Genomic DNA, 18,955 nt, shown 5'->3' with positions numbered 1-18,955 from the left:
GAGTTGATGGCTCTGTCCCAGACATTAAATGCACTGTAGTTTTTAACAGAAGCTGTTCTTTAAGAGCTGTGTTGCAAGCCTGATGCAAACCCTTCATTCTCAGTTTCAGTGCAAACCCCCTTTTTAGGTGGGGAGACTCAGCTTTGATTCCAAGCAAAGGATGCCACCTACTGAATCCTTGCTACCATGAGCACAGCTTTGACCCTCCTGGCTCCAGACCTCTGGCATGATCACAAGCCAGACTGCAGTCCCAAAATAAATTCCAAGGAAAAGTAGAAAACAGGCTTGTAAAAACGAAGCTTTTCTCCCTGCTACTCTCTCCACAACCCGAAGATGTATTACTCACCAAACATCTGCACAGCCGTAATAATTTCTAGTTTTGCAACACTGACAACCTTAGGAGTATTAAAAAAAAACTCCTTACATCTTTATTCCATTTTGGATTCATTATAATACAGTCTGACAATATATGCTAGTACAGTACATTCTGCAACATTTAACCCATGCTCCCAGCTGCCGTTCTTAACTTCACGGCTTAATGACACAGAGTCAGTAGATCACAATATGACCCTGTTAATATTTTTTTAATGCCATTTTTACAAATTACAGCATAATGCACTGATTATGAGGATGAAAGGAAAGTCTCTACGTCTGTCTGGAAACCAAATAAAAGAATGTTTGAACATCTGTTCATCCTACAAATGTCTTTTAAAGCTTTGATTTTCCCATAATCATTTTGTTCCACCATTTCACCCTTTTTTGAATGTGTATCCAACAGCCTCAGGACAGTAGCCAGAGATCTGCAGTAATAGCACATTATAATCAAAGTTCCTGGGCACACTTAGGTTCTCCATTTGGAATTCTACATTGGGAAAAACACAAAACCAAACCCCAGTCTTCATCAGATCCCTCCCCAGCTGTGTATCCTATACAAACCTCTGCAGCAGGAGCAAAACGAGAGGACGAGGCTCAGTGACAGGGGCCTTCTGCAGAGGATTCCAAGGCACAAGGACAGGGCAGGGTGAGAGGTGAAGACACAGCCTGCTCCTGTGGGTCCATTAGAGCTGCCCAGGGTCAAAGCCTGAACAGAGGCAGCTCCTCAGTGCACACAGGAGCGGGGATGAGCTGCAGGCCAAGAACCTTCCCCACCTCACTGGGCTCCCTGCAACCGTTGTGGGAGCCCTGCCACAGATCTCCAGGGCAAGAGCAGAGCCAGAGCAAGGAGAAGCAATGAGTGAAGAAGGAAATGGGAGCACTGAGGAGATCAGGTCTGAGACTGAGAAGATGGAAGAAAAATGCCAAGTTAGTATGCTAGTCTGGAAATCAAACGGAAGATAGGAAGAAGATTTAAAAAATATGTTTACAAGAGACTGGATGAGAAAGTGATGTAGGTCCAACTCTGGAATTATTGCTGCTCACTCCCTTGGAGTACCCCAAGCAAATAAACCATGGGACTCCCTGCACTAGGAGTCCTTTCAGCGAAGCAGAGGACTGCAAATCTAAGTGTTCAGGGTTAATGAGTTTTCAAAGGGATCAAGTTCCGTAACAACAGACTCACTGATCCTGTTAAGGGCAATCCATGGTGTAGGGGGAGAAACATTCATCAGATAGGCTTTTATAAAAATACATACCCCCATTTACACTGACAACCTCCTCTCCAGAACTACTCAAAAGTGTCTTAGAAATGAGAAAAGACAAAATCCTTTAAGTGCAAGGAAAACAACTCTGGAAGCACCTTTCCTGATCACTCCTCTTTTCTTTCCAATACTCCAAATTAGCAACCCATTTAAAATTTGGCAAGGACACTAGTACTATACAGATACAAGTGTAAGTTCCTTAATAACTAGGCACATTTAATTAAGGTTTTTTATACCCATAATTCTTAGACTAACCTGGGATGATAGTAACACTGTTCCTTCAATGTCATCTGTTTCTCTATGTTCCATCACTGCAGTATCTTAGGCAGAGTACAAAAAAGGATTTGATAAAGGCTTAAAAGAAAGATAACATTATAAATATTCTTTCCAAAGACTGCTTTTGGGGTGTTTGGGAAGAAGAGAGAAATAGGGAAGGAGAGGTGACAGGGGTGTGAAATGCATTTTTTCCATTACAGAAGGATACATTTTCCAGCAAGGCTGGCAGCACAAGTTACATTAAGCCAATAGCTGAAGTTGCCTAATTCCTCTGGGATCACACTGAAAGCATACCCCATAATCTTAAGGGATGTGCTAAAGCTTTGCTGGGACTCACTCAGCAGAAACTGTTTGGGATTATTACACAAAGCACTAATTCTGTTCTGGTTTAAAGGGGTACCATCAGCCTAGTTTAGACATGAGGCTTGCTCTGTCTCACAACTGTCCAGCTGTAAATATCCTCTCAATAGCTGATAACTGTGCCATTTGTAGCCACTGTGGCTACCTAAAAATTAAAAGGAAAAGACTGGGAAAAAAAATCAGTATCATGTTAATGTGATTGACTTGTGTCCATCAAGGGATATAATAACATGATAAATAAGAATGAATGTAGCAATTATTTACCTCCATGTGCAACATGCACTTACAGTGTACATATGGTCACCATCTATAGCTGACTTCAGCAAATGGGTCACAGGCTGCTATTCAGCATCAACAAGCAGGTATTCTTTTTGTTCAAAAGGCAGGAACCAACATTTGCCATGCTGCCAAGCCAGAGTCCAATTCCTGTTCCAGACTGCAGCTTTCGTACCTGTGGAATTGCTGTTAGTTTTCATGTTAAGGTGTCCTATACTTTGCATACAACAAGGAAGGGATATTACAAGTGCTCTCCTTTTTATGAGCCTAGGACATGAAATTGAGAGAAAGAGCTAAAGCAGCCATGAAATCCCTTTTAAAAACTAATGGTTTCTAAAGCATCTTGGAGACACTCATTTTACAAGGCTTATGCAGCAATCTTCTATCATTATTTTAATGAAACAAAGCCCCTGACTATTTCCATAGGCAGCTTTTTCTTTCACACACAAAAGGCATTTTGGTTACAGAAAAACAAAAAAGGAAAAAGAAAACAGTTTTGGAATAGGATTCATTGCAGAACAGGCAGGAAAATAAAAAAGTTACATAAAATGTCACTGAAGATAAATTCTGGACCTTTGGAACAGCAAACAGAACAATTAAGACTCTCCTCTACACAGATCATTATGTTTAATATGAAAAACATTTCTAGACATAAACTGTATTTATAAAAACATCCATACCATCTCTCAGATAGCATCTTACAGAGTTGCAACTGAAGGAATGTGGAACATCCATTTTAGGTTTCACTTATTAAATAGTATGCCTTCTGTCTCCCACTTTGCTCAAGGAAGGAAGCCTAGAATAACCAGCTTCACTTTGTGGGTCACATGAAATTCACATCCTGACTTGGTGGCAAACTTCTAAATCAAGAGAAACTTCAACACAATTATCCAGGAAAACAATGCATTAGAATGTACACCCAGGGGTGCTCATCTGGCAAGTGAGATTCTCTGAGATGCCATAAAGCTGCACATCACAGAGATGACAAAATAAGCAAATTTGAACAGAACAATATGAGACTGCAGAGATTCTGGAAGGGGGCACAGTCAGCATAAGCTTCCAGGCTCTGTTTGTGAGGAAGGAGCAGGTCGAATGTGTTTGGACAAGAAACACATTACACCTCAATGCATTTCAGGGTCTGGACTTTTAGGTGTAATCAGAGGCCTCTCTTGTTTCCTCAAGATTGAATCATTTTCTTCTGTGTGTCAAAAACATATCTTTTAAAGATAAGAGAGATAGTAACAGGTTGGGCTGAATCATTCTTGCTGCTTTCATCCTCTTTGGTCATATCCCCCTTCCCTCCCTTAGATTTCTTCTTGGAGGCAGCAGTTAGCAGCATCTTGGTATCTGGCTTCAGCCCATCTGTAAAAGAACAAGAACACACATGACTAACACACTCAACATCACATTTCAGAGAACTAGAAAAAATGAGCAGGCATGTTTTCATCCGAAATCAAGCAAAGAAAACAAGAAAGTAAATAAAATGCATTAGGGAAGTCACATTTCTGCATAAGACTCCTTCAATATGGTAATTTACACAGAAAATAACAGAAGTCTTTAAACATAAAGTGCACAACAGTGATACCACAAATCCAGTGCAGGATCCTGAATCATTCAGTGTCCATCTAGAGCTTTTAAAGTATTAAACACAGGCAAGAATTTAAACAAGCCAGACCAGCTTGCCTGGTCTAAGTCTTTTTTACTTGGCAGGCCTTTCCTACTATTTAGACACATACCCAAAGTTTCTTGTCATCACTAAGAATATTTATAAAAATATAAGTCATTAATAAAAAAACAACTGGTAAACCACTAAAATTATAGACAGTCACAAGACTCAGAAGATTCTTGAATTTCTTTAAGCCTATTTTCTGGATTTACCTAAAGCACATTGCTTTTTTTATAACTTGCACATTGTAAATTATACAGGTTTAGTGTTTGCTTTTGTTTGTTGAGGTTTTGTTTTGTTTTTATTTTGTTAAGACAAAGTATTTGTTAGGGATTTCAACTTGCACTGCTTATTGCTTAGGGGCACTAGAATTAAGCTGCATAGTATTTTGGGGATCTGTTTCTCCAGACATTTGTGCCAAACAAAAATATTTGTCCTTTTCCTCCTAAACAGCCAGAGTTTGTTACACCTTTATTTTTTCTTATAACTCAACACATTGGTAACATTTTAGATAAGAAAAACAAGATAGCAAAGTCCAAAGAAAAGCTGTAAAACAAGAGAGAGGCAGCTCCTAAAAAACCACTCCTGAAGAAGCACTTGCATAAAGCAGAAGGCAACAAACTCCTCAGAAGCTTTTTCAGTGCCACCTGAATATGCTACAATGTGGTTTTCAGGCATTGGGCCAAAATCAGTTCAGGTATTTTTAACCTGTGGTGTCACATAACCTTATCTCAAACACTTAATCAGCCTCTCTCTCTTCATACTGAAATTCAGATGCGGATTCTCGTATCACGGCCTGACAAAAAGATTGAGATGCTTATGATTTCCTGGAGACACGAGGTCTACGGGCAAGGGGAACTGCTCCAGCTCAGACACATCCAGGGCCACTCACAGCTGACGGCAAGGGGACACAGCCCCAGAGCCCAGCCTCTCATCTTGCTGTGTCACAGGGAGCAAATTGTGCCAGCAGCATTCCCACCGCATGGCCAAGGGAAGGGAGGAAATGAGGAAGTGTTGAAGCAAAACCAGGAAGCTGCTCATTTGGCATTTCACAACCAGAGGCTGTAAACCATCCCTAAGGCCCTGCAGTGGGGAGACTTTAGCAGAGAGAGGGGTCTTTTTTTTTGGGGAAAAAAAGCCAACAAAGAAAAAAACCCAACAACAAAAAAAAGCCCCCCCCCCCAAAAAAAAAAAACCCAAAAAAACCCTAATAAAAAACCAACCAAAAAAATCGAACCAAACCAAAAAACCCAAACTAACACCCACACTCCCCCCCCCCCCCAAAAAAAAAAAAAAAGAAAAAGAAAGGGGAAAAGTGCAAGGGTCCAAAAGAGAAGAAAATCAACATGTTTTGTATATTTGTATGTAGCTAAAAGTACAGCCCACTCTAAGGCTGCAGGAGTCCAGCATCAAGCACAATCAACTTTGTACAGTTTTGCAAGATCATGCATTTCACAGTCATGGCAGCTGCTGTTTTCTCTTTCCAGATGGCAGGACACAAAAAAAGCAATGATTATTTCATTGTGAAAATAATTGAGACTGTTCTTCCTTGATGGCTGAGAAGTCTGATAATGACTATCTTTGCACACGTAAGGTTCAATTAATCAAACTAGGTAATATGGTGTGGCGGGACCACATATTTATTATATGATTTTATTACACTGTAGAGTCATGTTTGATGCAGCTGTTTCGATTTTTTAATTGGATGCTTTCATATAAATCCCATTAATATCATTACCCTTACAATCACTCCATCTTCACTACGAAAAATAATTTATCACTACATGAAAAGCAACTTATTTCCTATTTGGAAAGCTCTGAGAGCATTGTGGGTGCTGCTAGAAAAAAATAGCAACAGTCAAAAAAGGGGAAAACAAAATAAAAACAGCAGAAAGAGTAACCTCATGCAGCCCCACTCACTACCTTTGCAGAATTTATTTAATATTTTATGTTTTCTACTGTTTTGATCAACCTAATTGTAACTGTCCCTGCACAGGGTTTCCTCTGCTTTCCTGAGAGTACCATTTATTTTTTGGACAAAGAAACATTTCATTTTGCTTTCTAGTTGGTTTCCCTTTCTGGGTCTTATCACAATTACAAATGTTGCTGTTACTGGCACTGCACTGTTTAAGAAAGATGTTTAACTAAATCCTTTCAGAAAGACACATTTTAATTAAAGCAAACAAATCCTAAAACACTTTTATTTATGTTAGCAGCCTTTGCGAGACGCTAATTTCCAAAAAATGGTAATTGGCGGAAAGGAGAGAGGAAGGGAGGAGATGTGGCATTAAAATTGCAGCCAAAATTTTCCCTTATGGGTACCTGAAGGACCCAGGCTGCCTCTGCAAGCCCTTACCCACAGGGACATGGCAGGGGTTGGGCTCTCACCCCACAGAGACCCTGGGCTGCAGCAGCAAGTCAGGGAAGTCTCAGCCATGAGGGTGAAATAAGCACCGTGGATAAACTGAACTTCAAACCCACCAGTGACATCAGCTTGGATGGCCCAACACAACTGAAACCTGGCACAGCATCTGTGGTGTTCAAACAAAGCATCTCATGTCTGAAAAACTCTGTTTTCGAGAAAAAAGACATGCTGCATGTGGAATTCTGCTGGGGAAAATGAAGTTAAAAGTGAGCCATCTCACCTCCTCCACCCTATCACTAACTTCCACATAGAAGAAGTAAAGGTACACCTCACCTGCAGCACTTAACACCTATTTGGACTAAATAAGGTATTCCAGGTAAGAAGTTTACAGAAAAAATGGCAGAACGTGGCAGTTTGCACCAGTGAAGTGACAGGCTGACAGCCAGAGGCAGCTCAGGTATTATTAAACTCACATGGTATCTAAATTACCTAATCAGATCCCATGGCCCTCATTCTGCAAACAGATTAGGTGGCTGGCATCATACCCTGACAAATGGCATTTTCTGTTTTTCTGCTCTGGTGCCAGCAGGTCTCAGGGCTGAGGAGGCTCTGAGACAGGGAGCAGCACAAAGGAGCAGGCAGAGAGAGACAGGCACAATCGGGGTTTCATCTACCTCCGTGGATTTCTCACATTACACACAATGCATACTTTACATTTTACAAAACCAAGGAAATGAAGGGAAATATATCTGTCACCGAAGAAGACATCAGAGCTTTAATAGCTGAAATGACGGATATTTTTAGATGGAGGTCTAGTTTAACTTACTTACATTAAGGGTCTAATCTCTGCTGAACAATAGCTATGTTAGCTTGAACACATAGTGAGAAATCTCTTCCATTAATTAAGTGCTGCCTGTACTACTCGGATTTGTAGCAAATGTTAATAGATTTTTTTTTCTTCCTCTGTTGGACAATTACTTTATTTTGCCAAGTTGCTAATGGATTAAATTGAAAAGGTCCATGTGTTAAAAAAAAGACTTTAGCTTCAAAGTTCTAAAAAAATGCCTTGCATACAACAATGGAAAATACCTATGTATTAATATTATTAATGGGCCATCCTCAAAGGCACATAAGATATGTGAAAGCTTAGCAAATTCATTCCTTCCCATCAAAACCATGTCTGTAAGAAGAAGTGCCCAGACAAGGTGTTATGCAAAATGTACTTTTAGCATCCACCAACTAAGGTTAGATATGAAAATCTAGTTACAAAACAGTGTAATTTACTTAATTCTTTTCAACTGCTGTTAATAATTAACAGATAAAAATACAGACTCTTTAATAGCCTTTGTCTCAGAATGGCCTGAAGGATTTAGTCCAAACTGATCCATTTATAAGTGATATTAATAAAAAAATGCATTTTCAAATTCAAATGAAAAGCAATACTAAATCAGGAAAAACATTTTCCAAGCCAAAAAAACATTTCACATGCACAAAACAAAGGAAAACCACAGTATTTTATGCAATTTTCACATATAAGTAGCTAGCAGCTTAGTGATTTGCAGTATCTTACACAGTTAAATGAATGGCAGCATCGAGTTTTACAATTGCTCACACAAGAAATTTGCATGGGAACACACAGATTTTAACCACTTCATACGGAAATTCCACACCATAGAACTCTGGACACCTACTCATGTATAGATTAAAATCCAGTTTTATCTCTACACAATCAGTTCAGCTCCCCTCCCTCCCTCCCTCCCTCCAGGGAAGTTTCTCCAATGGACACAAGTTCTGCCCTGTGCACACCTCCCGCAGATCTGCGCTGGGCCCGGGACAGGCTCCACATCAGCCAGCCTGGAATGCCAGCCCCGACACAAATCACACCACCCACACACAGCACCATAATCTGGTTTACTTTTGCTTTGTTTTTACTTCTGCTTCAGCTGGAAGGAGGATGAAAGCTGACACAGAATCTGCTCCTCTAATTCCTTTTGCTCACCCAACAGCAGGGTGAAGGAGCGCCTCTGTGCTTTTGCCCCATATAAATATTTATTTCATCTATTACCTGCAACCTTGGACTCTACTTTGCCTTTTACACTTTTAACTTCTCCACTACACATTCTCCTTCACTTAATATTGTCATTCCTTATCAACATTCCTTGTCAGATTTGTTGACTTTTTTTCTTATTAGCCTTCTGCTTCCCTGCTCCTTCAAAAGGTCTCCAGGAACAGTCCCCGTTCTTTCTTTCTGAAGTTCAACTCCTTCTTCCTTGACTCAAAATTGCACTTGCTATTCAGCCCTTCAGGAGTTTTATCTCTCTCCCCCTTTACCAACTTAATTTTTCAGATTTCCCATCTCTGTATTTCCATTTCCTATTTTCACAGTTCTCTTCAATATTTAGGAATAGTCATGTCTCCATCAAAGCTAATGAAACATTGTGTTTGAATGCAAGATTTTAAAGACCGAATACCAGACACACTTTAGATGAGAAGCAAGATAATACAGTATCTCCTTGTAGTCCAGCCAGAGACAGGAGCAATTTTTAAGCAACTGATAACCCATCATTGAAAACAGGTGTAATAATATAGGTGCAGGGCATGTCTTCCAGCACAGCCAGGGAGAATAATTTATTTTGCCGAACTTCAACAACTCCCTTCTCGTGTGCACACTTGTAAAAAAAGCCTATTGCTCACTATGCTGGTGAATATGAAAGTATCTGCATGGATTTTTACACAGTTTTCTTACAGTATAAGAACTGTAATGGGAAAATAAATCATGTTAAAAGATTTCAGTGCTCCCAATTAATGAGAATTTTGCTTTCAGGCCAAAATGAAAAGTTCATCCTACCCTGCACTGGTACTTGCCACAGTTTGCTGGAAAAGCACTGGCCCAGGATCCTCACCATGCTGTTAGGAAAAAGCACATTGAGGCTACACCAGCAGCTACCCTGGGAATAGAAGACATTCCTTCCTTCATTACTTATTAAGAAATTGCTAGACCATTCTTGACTTGCTCATACTATTGCCAAACCTCCCATTCCATTCAGGAATTTGTGAGCAGAGTTTTAGTGGGAAACTGGACTTGCTTCTCCCTTCTGTAAACAAAATATCCTATTCACTTCCTTAGAATGCTGCAGGTAGAAGACTCAGCTACATACAACTTCTTGTTTCCCATCAATATTCAAATGTTAAAAATGGACTGAACATCAGAGAACAAGTTAACGTAGCATATTTGATGTTGGAAATAATTTTTATCTGAGGCAAACGTAACCTTTTAATATGACAGGCAGACATTTTTCTTTCCTCCCAAGGGAAGGAAAAAAAGAGCAAAACTTGAAAGAGGCAAAGTGTTGGGGATAATCCTCACTCACAATGGATTATTGGTAACAGCTGGTTTGCACAATTTCAGGATTTCCTCAAATTGAACTCTCAGAACCTGAACCCTAATTACACAGTTAGAGAGTGTGTGGTTGCATCAACTCTTGCTAACAGAGAGTACAAAAGCTGGTTGACCTGAAAATCAGAAATAATTAGAGGCCCAGATGGAGACATCCGTGCCACAGTCTGATGCAGAGGGGCTTCATCAGAGAGTGTACAAAGACCAGCCTCTCCCTCAGCTTACTGCAATGAGGGACCACTGAAAGGAAATAGAAACTTTCTGTCAGTACTGCAGGACTCAGCACAACACAATTAAAAACTAATTAATTTTTCTTCTCTTGCAACATCTATATATATTTATCCATCCTTAGAAATATCCATTCTTAAAAAAAACATAGCTACCTGTGTCCAAAGAAGTTCAAATAGAGTAGTACTCCTATTTGTTTCACATTCTGATTAACTTCAAAATGAGAATAAACTTATCATTGGTTTCCAGCAAAATTAATAGAAATATCAGTGTTATAAGAACTGATTCTCAGAGTCTCACAACACACTAGAAAGAACACATTTGTTTTCCAACTAGTCCCAAAATATGCCAGCAGTTCTACAAAACTGTTTCTATGCACCCTAAGAACTTGAAAAGCTGGTGTAATAGCTCTAAAGTAACACTCCGGAGTTTTGATTTAAACAAAAGACAGAAGCATTCCAAAATGAGAGGATCTGTTTGCCCAGCCTGTCCTGTTACAGTTATCTCTGCAGTCAGGCAGAAAGGACAAGAACAACAAAATGTAACATCCTGCTGCTTCAACTCCTTACATCAGTTAGCAATTCTGCTTCTCTTCTCCTCTCCCTAAAGATACCCCAAATTCTACCTTCTGACTTTATTAATGCAATTTTGCACCTTCAATATCCCAGCAAAAAAAAAAAAAAAAACAAACAAAACAAAACAAAACCAAAAACCCAAACAAAAACTAAACCACCAACAAAACAAAAACCCAAACTAAAAAAGCCCCAAACTGATCAGGAAAAACAAGATCTTTGTGAGCCTTCCAAGGACAAAAGTACTGTGTTGCTGTACCCATAAACACTATAATAGGGCCCTCAAATGCACCACACTGTATCTAGTGGACTGGATGATGGGTCATCTAGAGACTGCTGATCTTATCTAGTTCACCATCCCATCTGCCTATCATGAATATATTGTGCTTTAGAAAGAGCAGAGGAGAAACTGTGTCCTGAGCTAACTGGATTTAGGCAGGAATTCTCTACCTGACATCAGGGTCAACACCTATAAACCTCTTCTAGGCAGAGATGCAAGTTCTCTTACAGGAGCCAATCTACGCTGTTCCTAGGTGTTCATTGCCACGATAACAAATAATATGATTACCAAGACAATTTCAGTGTAATAGTTGACCAGAGATTCACTCAAGAAACAAGGGATACATACTTCTTTCCTCGCTACCCTCAGGAGCTCAGGATTTTAGCTTCAATTACTTCCACAGATCCAGCAGTGAATTTTACTTATGTAAATCCCTTCATAATTCTCCAATAATTCTATTTTGAATTCACACCACCTTTTCCACATCTCTTGTCAGCCCTCTCAAATATTCTGCTAGAGTTTCAAACTCCAGAGAAGAGTAATTTTTTTTTTTTGACCAGTACAAGATTAGTTATTATCACTTTGCCTGGCTTGTAAATATTAATAGGGCTACAGCAAGAAGTTGGCCAGGGAGCAACCAGCCTTCAAGAAGACAAGAAAGGAGACTCCTTCCTTCCAAATGTGCTAAATCCTCAGCATGGTATTTGGGATCTACGCAAAACATCCATAATTCTTTGTTTGATGACAGACAAAGGGGAAAAAAAAATCTTACAGTCACTTTGAGCAGAAGTAGATTGCCCCATGTCCCACCCAAACACTGTTGTGACAACCAGCCTCCATCAGCAGCACTATTCCTGCAGTCTCAGCATGGCAGACTGCTTGGAAATCCTTCACAAATAAAACATCTTCCCATAAACTAGGGAACAGGTGCCCTGTACCACATCAGAGAAGGCTGCAGCTCAGTGGTAAGCAGGATTGAATCTTGTGTATCAATTTAAGCTTATAAAGGCTTTTGGACTGAAAGATTATTATAAGTGGTACTACTGGAAAGAACATGGATTTCATTATGGGCTCCTACTTTGCAGGGAAAGAGCCAATCTTCCCTGATGAGGAAGACAGAAGCTGTTTTAATTTAAGAAGCTGACCTGGGTGAAGTTCAGGCTGAAGCTGTATTTGGAAAACTCTCCCATCAAGCTGGACACAACCCTTTCAAGCTCAGTGCCAATTCCACACAATGGCTTGAACTGCGCTCTCTGGCAGTCCTTAAAGGCACATTTTGTATCTTGGCTTTTGCTGCAAGCAATCAAGAAAGAATGCAAGAAAACAAAACTGTTTCCCAAGCACTGTTTGCTGGTGCCATAATTAATATAATCAAACAATTCCACAAATTGCTTCCAATTGCTGGCGTCACTTTCATGTGCAGAGCCAGACTTTCAAAGAAGGGCCCTTCTTGTCCTACATCCTTACACTGGTAACCCTCGCTTCACACAATAGTAAACAAGACCTCACTAAATAGTAGAGGGTAATTTGTACTGTAATAGGTCCCCAAGGCACCATGGACACAATTTGAAATGCCATCTAATTTTTCTTTTTAATTAAAAAAGCAGTTACTATATTTAAACAACAACACAAAAAAGTTCAGAGGGGACAGATTGGAGTTTCCCACAGCTCTCTGGGAGTTTTCTCAAGGTCAGGAAGAGTTTTATAGGCTCAATTGGTACACATTTTTTTCTTTAATTAGTCTGCCATACCTTCTACATGAAGTCAGCGTCTTGATTTTCAGTCTGATATTTTTCATATTGCTAAATGCAGCACAGACTCCAGCACCACACCGTAGCTGCTGGCTGCTGAGTATCAGTGGTACACTTCCCTGTGCTTCCCTTGCCTGCCCCTTCCCTCTCCTCTCTTCATCCTAAACCTGTCATCCACACTGAGGAGACCTAGCATAACACAGTGCATTGAGGATGTCATTCATTCAGCTTTATATTGCTCAATTTCCAGCAAGATGACCAGGATATATTATCTGTTTTCCCAAATTTACATAATACAACCACATTTTTAACCTTGTTTTTCAAAAATAAAATGCAACTATTAAACACCAGGTACAAATGGACCACTGTCATCTGAAGCTACAAAGCAGGACAGATTCTGAACTTGACAAATCCCCATCATGTATCACACCACTGCTCTGCATCCATCTCATTACTTAAGTAAATCTACACAAGGCCACACACACTTTAAAAGTGTATTATTTTACATATTTGCAGTTATTTGCAGTTCCCACAGTGGGTTTTTGCAGTTCCCACAGTGGGTTTTCCAAAATACACCAACAGCCCTAAATGACAGCATGGACATGACGTGACATAAGGTTTTCATTCCTTGGCCAGTTGGCCATCCTTCAGCAGAAATCTGCTGAGAGTACCAAACCTGACCTCATTTTATAGGCCAACACAGCTGCTGTTGCACAGTGCACCACAACCATTTGTCAGCCAAGTCTTCCTGGAACAACTTCCCTAAGAGCAGAGAACTCTCTACCTCGCACTCTTGGAACACAACTATGAGTTGTATGCTCCACAAGACTTTGTGTTTCTGTGCAGCAGGGACTAACCTTAATACAGGCTACAGGGAGACTCCAGTGCACCATGCACTAGGTCTAGGCTACACAAATTAAGTGTATGCACAATGCAGTGGATCAACTGTCAGAGCTAAAAGACAACCACTATGATCGTATTTCTGGCCTCAAATCCAACACTGTTCCACTAGCCTATAGGAAAATTTCAAATTAATTTCTCCATGGGCTTTCAGTACAGTAATATAGTTGCAATTATGCCAGCTGATGTATCATACAAAAAATTATTACAACTCTATTCTCATTTTATGGCCACTCAAGGTCCACAGAGCCACTGAGATCATGCCCAAGTGCTGTAGCATACCTGCAGGGAGAGGCACCACTCACACTGGTGCTGTGATTTCAGTCCACACACTCTTCAAGCTCCCTGAAGCAAAAACTGAATGCATGGAAAATACCCAGTGCATAACAGGAGCAACTATGAAAAAATAATGGAACTAATAAGGAATCAATTATTTATGCATATAAATGTAATGTTGGAAGCTTGGGATTATAGGCAGGCCCTTATTACAATTCAACAGTAGAAAAATTACAGGCAGGTCAGCGTGAAATACCCAAGACCATTCAAAATACTCAGAACAGTGTCTTGAAATCACAATTACTGTCACTGGATCTCCTAAGCTCTCTCTCTTCTGGCAGAGTACTAAGAAACATGCAGATATAAACACAGTAGAATCTGGGAGAGTCTATGACAACTGTTACACAAGGACAGATTTTCACAAGTTTTATTGTTGAGGTAGTCCTTGCTGATTAAATTCTCGGATCAAGAGGAACAGTGTCACAAACATGTCCCCAGAGAGTACAGTTAGGTGTGTAAAAATAGATCAAGGAACCACTAAGGACAGGAGCTTTTGTAATTTTGAAAACCATAGAATATCCCTTTGGCACTAAATTTCCATCCAGTGAGGGAGTTTCTCAGCCCAGAGCCACTCAGCAGTGGGCCAGAAGGCACTTTTGATTGTGTTTTTTGTCAGCACTCCAGGACCTATTAAACAGTAAATAAACAAAACCAACAATGCTCGTGTTGTGTGCACCAAGGTGAGCAGAAACAACTGAAAACATGTTTTGCATTCAACACAAGGGACTAAAACTTCATCATCCCAGTGAAAAGGGAACAACAACAACAACAAAACCTGCAGCAGTGCCCAGTATCTCCTGCAGCAGCCTCTCAGAAATGCACACAATGCGGAAGAAGCCCAGGTTAGCAGACCTGCCCCAGAATCAAAGGCAGTTCATTACAAAGCAGCTCCAAATCAAAGTGCTCGATCCACAGGCCCGTTTGTAATCCTCCCACCTCGCCCGAGACTCTCCATGTGGAGGAGGCACCGCAGCAGCCAGTTAAGCTGGACCAACTCCACTGACATATCCCAGGCATCTGCTGCTCAGCCCTGGTCCAGAGTTTAAGTTTGGTGATACTCATCTTTCCCCAGGCTGCCTTTTTAAAGCAATCCTGAACAATGGGACTTCAGAATAAAGACTAAAACATTTAAATATATATTTTTTTTAAAACTTCTAGGCAAGGGCCTTTAAGGCGATTAGAAGGGGAGGGGGATTGGATAGCAGCTTTTGCTTTTTCATGTTATGTATATTGTGTGTAAACAAATATGCAATTTGCTTTAAAAAGATAAGGTGATTAAATTTTTATCGGGCTTGTACTCTGTTGTCACCACAACAAAGAGAATTAGGAGGAGGAAAGAAAGGCCTTTTTATTTGAATTATGCTCTTACCAGAGGTTCTCTACAGCACAGCTGTAAAGCCACTCAATGTTCTCCAAACAGGCCCTTTGATTACATTTTATTCAACTTGTTTGCATTTGGAGCAATCGAAAGGAAAAGAACGCTCCACATTTTGATGTCTTAATGTTCCTTAATACCTTCTTTAATTTATATTAAGCTTCTTAACTAGGGTGATGAATTCTTCAAAAACAATAAAGACCTAGTGCAGAAATCTTCCACACACCATGAAAATTGAAATTATAATGTATTCATGGCTCTTTTTTTGTTATAAAAAACATTATTTAGAAGAAAGATTTAAAGCATATAAAAAAAAATCCCAAACTTGTATGAAAATTACTTGATCCAGAGAAATAGAGGAAAGTTCAAACTAATTATTACAAGGAAATAAAATGTTGTAGGAGGTGGAAGAGAATAAGCAGCATGAGAGTTTTGGATTACTATGAAGTTTTCAGTCTTTTAATAAACCATAAATTTCTACTCTATGGCTTTCTACCAAAAAGCCAACCAAACAAAAAAAAAAAAGCCAACAACAAAAAACCCAAACAAAGAAAAAACCCACCCACTAAAAATTTGTATAATTTTGTTTTACCAAGACAAAATCAAATGTTTGCCAGTTCTTTCTCCTTTATTATTCATATACTTCTTCCCTAAAATGACTCTTCACAGTTCCACAGCGTGTTCCCCTCCCAGTGTCTTTCACAGTCTGCCAAGACCAACAGCCAACAGTGAAATGATCGTGAAGGGGTCCTCAAGCACCCTCAGATGCAGCAGCTCCACGGGGCACACACGTTCCTGGGTGAGGCTCCCACACTCAAACCCCATCCACAGGTGGATCTCAGTCCAACACGAGGGAAGGCTGCATGAGAAAAGCAAGGCTCACTCAGTAAGTAGGGGCCACTTGAGGGACAAGACTGGACAGGTTTGTTCTCACTGGCACTGTGTTTTCCAGTTATAGTGGATTTTCAAACACTAATTACCTGGCTCATGTATCAAAACTCATTCTCAGCAATTCCAGTGTTCTTTAAGAAATCCCTTCTGCAGAAAATGAACACAGCTTTCAGTGAAAGCCCATTATGGACTTCTACATACAAATTATGGACTTTACATACAAAGCAGCCTTAGTAAGGAACATCCAAGAAGATGTAGTCTGTCTTTGTTTCCCAATTTGTCTACTGTTTTACATTTCTTTTTACTTAAAAATTGTACATTCTAATTTAACTGCTTTAAGTTCTCAGCAGTACATGTGCATCTGCACATGTACAGCCACAAACCCCTTTGCTCCCCCCTGTCCTCTGCAATACAAGTCCAGAGGAAAAAAACAAGCCATGGCTGGTACTTCTCTGACACCAATAGAGTGCCCAGAGCTGTGCTCCAGTGACTGGGTGCCTGGGTACTACAGCAGCAGAGAAATGAGCTTCCTAAGTGAATACATAAAATCCCCAAAATATTCTTGAAATAATAGTTTTCAAAGAGAACAGGCATTTTGATCTGGAACGACTGTCATTTTTTGTCGACATCCACTGACTGCTCACCTACATTTTCAGAGTCATGTTTTTAAGCAAATTCCAGGAAAGCAGAGTTTAAAACCTGACAATAAAGCCTGCCACATCTACAAAATGTTTGTGGAAAAGCTCACTTAGCTGTACCAGCAATCAACTGGCCACAATAATTAAAACAATTAAAAAATTCACATGCTGCATTTAGCACAGAATAAAACAATGCTGATCCTAATCTAACACTGATGGCACCCTGGTTGGAACAACACCTTCCCCTCCTGAACGAGTCCCACCACACCAGCACAGAGCAGCAAAACCCAATTCAAGAGTGAATATGGATCAACAGACCAAAACTGAAAATCACCTGAGTACCAAGAAATTGCAGACTGTGACTAAGGCAGCACAAAACAGCTTTAAAACCACGTTGTTGCCTTCTGCTATGGTGGAATTTTTTCTTCACAGCTGTCCTGCAAAGTACTCACTGCTTTTGCAGGGAAACAGGAAGCAAGAGAGAAAGACACGATACAACACTAATATAAACAGTTATTCAAGCACAATAATTATTGTAAAACAGGTAATCATGACTGTATCCCAACTATTTAAACTTTCAGCTGCAGTTTTAAGGGAGCAAGTACCAAATTTACATATCCAAACCAGTATTTTATGTATGTAACCAGTTAAGTCTTAACTGCTGTATCAAAATAAGCTCGTGCCTTTAAGCACAAACGATTCATGAATTTTAATTTGTTTTAAATGTTGAAAAATTCCATCCAAGTAAATTGACTCAACAAGCCAAATGATGAAGACATGTATCTGGCTTTTATTTAAAAAATAAAAAACTCAAGTCTATAAATTTCTTAGTCACCCACAAATTCTCTAGCAGTAAAAAATACTTTCCAATAACTAAGTTTTCTTCATTTTTTTAATTAAGACATTGTGCTTTTCACATGCTGGTTGAACACTACTGAGCCTTAACTTGATTCTCTTTGTATTATTTAACTACAATATTTTTAAATGTTCTTATAGAAATAAATTAGCCAATGATTATCAGAAAGCAGGAAGGGAAGATTTGCAGCATGGGACTCTGTAAGCTGATTCAATATTGTAAATTTCAAAAATGCAATGTCATCAGTCAACTCTACAAATAAAAATGCTTAAAATTGATATAAGCATGATTCTAAAAGTAACAATTTATTTATATTTCCCTCCTAAATATCAAGATTTAGTTCAATATTTTCATGCTTTTTCTCAGTAAATACAAAGACCAGAAATAAAATTTTGAATATAAAAGTTAATGTTTTCTAATAATTCCTTTATAGTACTCAGGCTCCAAATAAACAGCAATGCCAACCAAGTTGACCATGAGCAGTGATATGTTTACAAAGGGACAGGCACAGTAGGTCAGACTTTAAATGAGATAGCACAAGCTGCAGAGATACAGGGACACAGGCCTAGCAAATATTAATAACTTAGTACCTCTATCCATGCCACAGCAATACTTCCATTTTTCTAGGCAAGCACCCAAGGGCTGGGTTTCCTTCCTCACTGCACTCTTCCTGGGGTACAGACTGTTCTAAAACCTAGTCAAGTAAAATATCAGAAAACAGGTACAGCCTCTGTCCAAGTCCAGGGAAGCAGATCATATTTAGGCTGAAGGAGATTAGCTTTCCTGAACCACCACCCCAAAAGATTCTCTTCATCTTTCTGAAATTTCCAGGTGCTGATCACACTGTTTAGAAATAAGATGTAGGCAATTCACAGGGCTCTGATGCAGGAATTATTAACAAGTGTCCTGATACAAGTGGCTGGCTGGAACAGAACAAATACAGCAACCTAATGGACAAGATTCCCACTACCAGTGCAAAGCTGTTTGAGTGTCTGGGTCCAAATTCAGCCGTGAAAGGGAAAAGTTTCGCAACTTAAACTGTGGAGTCTTACAACAGCCAACCCAGCTCCGTGGAGCAACAACCTGGATTGGAGAGCCACTGCTCATTTCCAACACATCAACTTCTCTGACTTGCACTGCCAAAAGCATCC

At 39.7% G+C, this 18,955-nt stretch overlaps 1 protein-coding gene across 4 annotated transcripts in view; it reads right to left on the bottom strand.

The window, feature by feature from the left end:
• Positions 1 to 405: 405 nt before the first annotated feature.
• Positions 406 to 18,955, bottom strand: part of EEFSEC (eukaryotic elongation factor, selenocysteine-tRNA specific) — a 124,764-nt gene continuing 106,214 nt past the window's right edge. For 3 of the 4 annotated variants that reach the window (XM_053954005.1, XM_053954004.1, XM_053954007.1), the window contains one exon: positions 406 to 3,911. In XM_053954005.1, the coding sequence (XP_053809980.1) occupies positions 3,727 to 3,911 (185 nt within the window). In that variant the 3' untranslated portion in view covers positions 406 to 3,726. The remainder of the gene's footprint in view (positions 3,912 to 18,955) is intronic. The other variant, XM_053954006.1, reaches the window with a different exon arrangement.

This window comes from Vidua chalybeata, chromosome 12, assembly GCF_026979565.1.
Source record: "Vidua chalybeata isolate OUT-0048 chromosome 12, bVidCha1 merged haplotype, whole genome shotgun sequence".
NCBI lineage: Eukaryota > Metazoa > Chordata > Aves > Passeriformes > Viduidae > Vidua > Vidua chalybeata.
This window is presented reverse-complemented; position numbering and strand designations above follow the sequence as displayed.